Below are 6681 nucleotides of genomic sequence, written 5' to 3' on the forward strand. Positions count from 1 at the left end.
GAGCTGCCATCTCAGGAGTCATTCAAACGAGAATAGCCCAGAGGGGTGGAGAAGCTCCACTTTTGTGTAGCTAAGGCACCTCCAAAACTGAGATTTCTGCAGGATCAACACTTCAAGGACCATGCCGCAAGACGTTTCTCAAAGACAAGGCTCCAAATACATCCTACATAGTGTAATTTAAGAGCAAGATGGCTTGTGTAGCATCCAGGTCCTAAACTTAAACCCCCCCAGGAAAAAAAAAAAAAATCTCTATCACAATTTACAATTGTGATTAAATACTTCATAAATAAATTCATTTTGATTCAAGAAAAGTCAATATCCAAGTGCTTTTAAATGAGCAGCAAAATACCGATACATGTCAATAGTTGCTCACTTGAGACCATCCTATTCTAACAACATGAACAAGAGATAACAATACATTACTTTATCGTAACGTATCTGTTAGTACCATGTTTTGCCCAGTGATTCTTCAAGTCAATAGGCATTGTGATGTCTACACCATCTCCAGCTAGCCTTTCCAAGATCTTCTTGAAGGCCCCACCGCTCATTTTACGTCCCGCAACTCTAGCACCACGTTTCGTCTGACTCATCGGGAGAGGATACACAGAAAGGGCATTGGTACAGCAAGCTGATTGCCAACCGCCACTCCCCCACCTATAACATTGTTGATTGGTTCCTGTGCAAGAGCAGTGTGGAATAGGCGTGGAGGACGTATCATATGGAGCCATGGCTGCAAAACTGATTCTCGAAACTTCATCTTGCTTGCTTTTTTCAATTTTGTATGGTGCCTCTGGCTGCATTTGCTGCTTCACCTCCTTTGGTGAGGACTTGGATGCTTTGCTGTGGTGGCTGGTCCCCCCTGCTGATGGTTTCCTTTTCTTAGAACTGTCCTGTGCCTTCTTAACCTGCTGCTTCTTGGCTCCAGTAAGGCTTCCCACTCCACCCTCAGCCATTGGCAATGCTAATATTGGCTCCACGGGCAGAACATTTACAGTAACATTGACCATTTGCATGAGCTTTGCAGCAGCTTCAGCATTGTCCTTGTTGGCTCTTATCATTGAAAGGGCAGCAATTGCCGTGTCACGCTCCATCCATGCTGTATTTCGATCTGCATAAGCAACATCTCTTTGCAAGAGAGCTGCATCACGTTCAGCGTATGCAGTCTTCTTTTCAGCCATGGCAGTCTCGCGTTCAGCAATAGCAGCATCTCTTTCAGCAAGAACATCCATCAATTTTAGTGCAGGATGGTCCCTAAATAAATCTTTCAAATGATTTGGGTCAAAATTAGGCCAGTGTCGTGGTTCCATTCTTCCAGGGTCGCCCATCTAGCCCTTGAAAAGGATGATATGCAAAGAGAAAGTTGTCCTCCTGAAAAGTAGTAGAGTAAGAGTCGTGTGTAATCAAAAGACCAGCAATTTGCCCTGCATAAGAGAACACACAGAACTTAACTTTAGATGCAGGTCCATCAAAACATCTCAGCTTATATAAAAGCAAGAAACAGACAGACCCAGCACAAATAGCAAGCACATTTAAAACAATCTCCCCACTTCCACTTGGAAGCTCAAATTTACCTTGATACTCACAAAGATAAGAGATCTCAGTACTCCAACCTGGCCAGAGCCGTACTTTTCCCCAAAAGACATAATTCTTGTAGCATTATCATGAGGTTATGCTTAAGAACTAAACATGTCTCAACAGTTATTAGTTCGCATAAAGTTCAACCGAGCGAAACATAGAGTGGCTTTACAAAAGAGCTATGCATCTGGGCCGCTAAACAATTGGGCAGCAGCTCTCTAAAGCCACTTTCAGCCTTGACAACACTTCATCTGTAAGGCCTGTCCAGTGTCAATACCTGCATGGAGGCAGGAGGCAGGCAAAGTCTGAAGCCACCCATCCGGTCATCCTTGATAGGAAACCTAGGGAGCCAGGACCTGGACAGGGCCATAGCTATCCTCGAACCATGGTGGTATGGGAAACCCATGCTTGAGTGAGGAGCTATGCTGAGGGTCTCAAACTCCAATATGCAGCCATAACTATGGGGTGAGCTTGCCAACTCCTCCAAAAAGGGCTAAAGAACTATTATCTATCATGTCACATGTCATGTGCATGACATGCTCATGTACCTTCTCAAGGCTAATCCAAAAGGGGCAGCCAAGAAAAAGACCATTAGAATTAGGACATGGAGCACAGAGTGCTGTTTGGCAGTGTGAGACTTGGAGAAGGGGCATGGAAAGGCATTGAAGGATGACCTGTCAGCTGCGTTAGAATGCAAGAAAGGACAGTCGGCTGAGACAAGTGTGGTCGGCTGTACAGGAACTGCTGTCGGCTGCTTAGAAGGTGGTCGGCTGAACCAGAGGATAAGGTGGGCTGCAAGCGCATCATGGCACATGAAGAAGCCCAGTCGGGCAGTATTTAAAGACATTTAGTGTACTGTTGACTGGCCGACCAGTAGTCGGCCAATTCGCCAAGTCTTGATGAAGGCCTATAAATAGGCATGAAGGCTCCTCAATGTAATCATTCAACTCTTTATGAGTTGGGTCCTTAGGGTCCATATTAGGACTAGAATTTTGGGTGTCTATCGCTGCAGATTTAGGTACCTTTTTGTACCATCAGAATATACTGAATTTCCCAGCATCTCTCTCTCTCTCTACTCTCTCTTCATGTCTGCGTTTTGCATCAGATTGTTTCCAATGGTGTTTAGGGCTGAAAGAAGACTCCCAGAGCTTTCCGCGTGTTACATTGGTATCAGAGCATCAGGCTCAACAAAGCTAAACACTGAATCAGTCCGGTATGATGGTCTACAGGTACAGGAAAGTACACGGATACGAAGCCCAACGCAAGAAACACAGAATTGAGAAGAGCTCCCAGGAGGTTTGTTGGTGGTGTTCCACAAAGCTAGAGGGGATGGCAGTCCTATAAGCCACATAGGTTCTCGGGCAACGGTACCAAGGGAGGATTATCCTCCAAGGGGTGATGTGAGAGTGCCAGACTCATATCTCAAGAATGAAGACCAAGACAGTGTTCAAAGTCAGGGCAGGAATGGATTGGGGACTGGAGGGAACAGATGCATAGATCTTATTCAGAGGCAGAGTGGTTTTTGAGACCGGGCCGGGATTTCAAAGAAAAGGGCTGCCAGTGATGGATGGATGACAGAGGGACTTCGGGAAAAGATTGGGATGATGACAGCCATCCAAGAACAGGTTGGATTCCCGTCATCAAGTTTAGCAGAGGGGGATGTCATGTGCATGACATGCTCATGTACCTTCTCAAGGCTAATCCAAAAGAGGCAGCCAAGAAAAAGACCATTAGAATTAGGACATGGAGCACAGAGTGCTGTTTGGCAGTGTGAGACTTGGAGAAGGGGCATGGAAAGGCATTGAAGGATGACCTGTCAGCTACGTTAGAATGCAAGAAAGGACAGTCGGCTGAGACAAATGTGGTCGGCTGTACAGGAACTGTTGTCGGCTGCTTAGAAGGGAGAGTGCCAGACTCATTTCTCAAGAATGAAGACCAAGACAGTGTTTAGAGTCAGGGCAGGAATGGATTGAGGACTGGAGGGAACAAATGCATAGATCTTATTCAGAGGCAAAGTGGTTTTTGAGACCGGGCCGGGATTTCAAAGAAAAGGGTTGCCAGTGATGGATGGATGACAGAGGGACTTCAGGAAAAGATTGGGATGATGACAGTCATCCAAGAACAGGTTGGATTCCCGTCTCATCAAGTTTAGCAGAGGGGGATGTCATGTGCATGACATGCTCATGTGCCTTCTCAGGGCTAATCCAAAAGAGGCAGCACAGAGTGCTGTTTGGCAGTGTGAGACTTGGAGAAGGGGCATGGAAAGGCATTGAAGGATGACCTGTCAGCTGCGTTAGAATGCAAGAAAGGACAGTCGGCTGAGACAAGTGTGGTCGGCTGTACAGGAACTGTTGTCGGCTGCTTACAAGGTGATTGGCTGAACCAGAGGATAAGGTGGGCTGCAAGCGCATCATGGCACATGAAGAAGCCCAGTCGGGCAGTATTTAAAGACATTTAGTATACTATTGACTGGCCGACCAGTAGTCGGCCAATTCGCCAAGTCTTGATGAAGGCCTATAAATAGGCATGAAGGCTCCTCAATGTAATCATTCAACTCTTTATGAGTTGGGTCCTTAGGGTCCATATTACGACTAGAATTTTGGGTGTCTATCACCTTTTGTATGAAGGCAGCCTAGGGCTGCAGATTTAAGTACCTTTTTGTACCATCAGAATATACTGAATTTTCCAGCATATCTCTCTCTCTCTCTACTCTCTCTTCATGTCTGCGTTTTGCATCAGATTGTTTCCAGTGGTGTTTAGGGCTGAAAGAAGACTCCCAGAGCTTTCCGCATGTTACCACACCTCACCTACGGTACAGAGAGGATAGCATGTACATGCCCGTGGACAGGCGCACGTGCAACATGGCACTGCCACGTGGCAATGATGATGTGAGTGACGTGCGGCAATGATGATGTGGCAGTGATGACACATGGCAGGCCGTGGACCTGGCCGACAGCACCCATTGGTGCATATACATATGTGGATAGCCAAATCATCATAATCATCTGCATTTGCTTAGCACTAGTCTCAGCAGAGCGTTTCCCTACACACATGCTAGCTAGGAGGTGCTCAACAGGTCGTTTGGGCTGTGTTGACATTTTCGCTCTCAGTCTCTCCCTCGTACAGAGAATTCGGCTGTAATCATCCTTTTCTCTTGTACATAATACAGAGTAGTTTTAGGACGCTTGTGTGTGCAGTGTGATTCCACCACACTACGATGCCATACTAGGATCTCTGAACAAGGTCTTTGGAAAACTTGATATGTTGGACACTTGTGTCTGTGTGCAAGAGAAAAAGAGAGGAGATGCCACAGACTGTAAACTCTAATCACTTATTCCAAATTTGCTCAATGCTTCACATTTGCAACACTGCTGCAAACTTGACCTTCAAAAGTTGCAGCTCTAATGGAATTTTTTTTCTGGCACAAAGTACTGGTCAAATTTTTTTTATCCCCTCTGGTGAACTTAATTCACCCACTTCCTGACATACGTACAAGCTTTTTTCCTGACAGTTTTCTCCTTCATCGAGATTTTCTTCCAATATCCTAGCAATCAGTACCCTCATTGGGAGTCACGCATGTAAGAAGCAACCAGTTGCATTATTAAAGGGCAACCAAACAGGCTGACTAAAGAACGCCATCACCCAGGGTTTCCATGCCTACCATTGTGTATTATGCGTGCAATCAGTGTCTGAGGTCCATGAGTCCTTCGCATGGAGCCCTAATGCCAGACTTGCTTCTCACATGACTTGGGCAAGCCTGCACTCCAGAGTTCCTCCTCTAAATATGCTTATAACTGCTGTAATTGGCATCATGATTCAATCTGTCTCCTCATGTTATTCATGCATGCTTGGTCATTCGTTTTGCCATGACAGATCTCAATGTGTTATGCATACATGCATCTGGACTAATGACAGTAGGTCCTAATATGGGTAGCTTTCAAGGGAAAGGCCACTGACAGGCCCTTCCCCGGAAGAGAGGGGACAGCCAGAGGATTGGCCTTTCCGGGTGAGACAGCAACAGCAGCCATAGAGAAGATGGTGATAGCGACCCTACGAATTGCAGATATTCGCCACATCAGCTTTTCCAGGAAAGGATTCTGTGCTGCTGAGTTGGGCAGATCTGCTGCCCATTAAGCAAAGGAATGTATCCTCATTGTACGGCCAGGAAGGCCCTCGCACTACCGGCGGGCATGACAGCATCTGAAGGTGACTTAGAAAGAGTCATTCACATTGCGGCATGCCTATAATACTGTAACCACAGTAACATAACGACAGGAATCTGAACAGATGGTGTGGCATGCCATACTAACATAAAACCCTACCCTGGGTTCAAATCATGTACATATCGTCACAAAAACAATGATCTAAGTTCTACAAAGTAGCTTCTCCCAGACAGGCGCCTAAGCTTATATGATGCTACGCTTCTCTACAATTGATAGACTCATGCTGGTTTATCTTTCTTCTCTCTAAAATTGATGGAAATGGGTCTGATTTTCTCAAGCTTGTTACATGCTGTAGGGTTAGCGTGTGCTGCGAATTGCACGAAAGGTATCAAAACGAAAGCGTTTTCCCGGAGCGCCTGCGAATGATGGGAAGTAACAGGGGATACTAGTCTAGCTCGAAATTATTTGGATAGGGAGAGAGCTGGGCACATAAATCAGGTCACCGCCATGCCAAGGAAGGTTAATGTGTAGCGTAGAAAACATGATGGCAAAGATTTACAGAGAGAAGAGAAAAGGGGCGGCAAATCGGGGCAGATGAGATAGAAAGAGGATCTAGAGAGAGGGGGGTTAAGTGAAGCAGAGAGAGAGAGAGAGAGAGAGAGAGAGAGGGGTAAGAAGAAGAGAGAGGAGAGGCACAGAGAGAGAGAGAGAGAGAGAGAGAGAGAGAGAGGGCACCTGAAGAAGGTGCCCACCGATCTGAAATCCTGCTAACCTCAAAACCTCGGACTTGGATAGAGAGAGAAGGGCACCTGAAGAAGAAGCGCCCACCGATCCGAAATCCTGCTGAGCTTAAAATCACTGGGTTGCTCGCATTCCTGCTCTCTCTCCCCAACCCCCCCAAAATATTCTCTTAAGCATGTCTTCTCTCTCTTGTGTATATTTT

At 46.1% G+C, this 6681-nt stretch overlaps 1 protein-coding gene across 2 annotated transcripts; it reads right to left on the reverse strand.

Moving 5' to 3' along the window:
* Window positions 1-295: 295 nt before the first annotated feature.
* On the reverse strand, window positions 296-6681 carry LOC147624421 (uncharacterized). 2 transcript variants are annotated; one of them, XM_086819414.1, is made up of 2 exons: window positions 6548-6681; window positions 296-1421 (listed from the first exon to the last, which is right to left on the reverse strand). In XM_086819414.1, exon 2 carries the CDS (start codon window positions 1323-1325, stop codon window positions 420-422), a length of 906 nt encoding a protein of 301 aa, XP_086675540.1. In that variant the 5' UTR covers window positions 1326-1421; window positions 6548-6681; the 3' UTR covers window positions 296-419. The 2 variants fall into 2 exon arrangements, with proteins under 2 accessions (XP_086675540.1, XP_086675539.1); XM_086819413.1 differs by having other exon boundaries at window positions 6474-6671.

Source organism: Cibotium barometz, chromosome 25, assembly GCF_041138505.1.
Source record: "Cibotium barometz isolate CiBa-2024 chromosome 25, ASM4113850v1, whole genome shotgun sequence".
Lineage (NCBI taxonomy): Eukaryota > Viridiplantae > Streptophyta > Polypodiopsida > Cyatheales > Cibotiaceae > Cibotium > Cibotium barometz.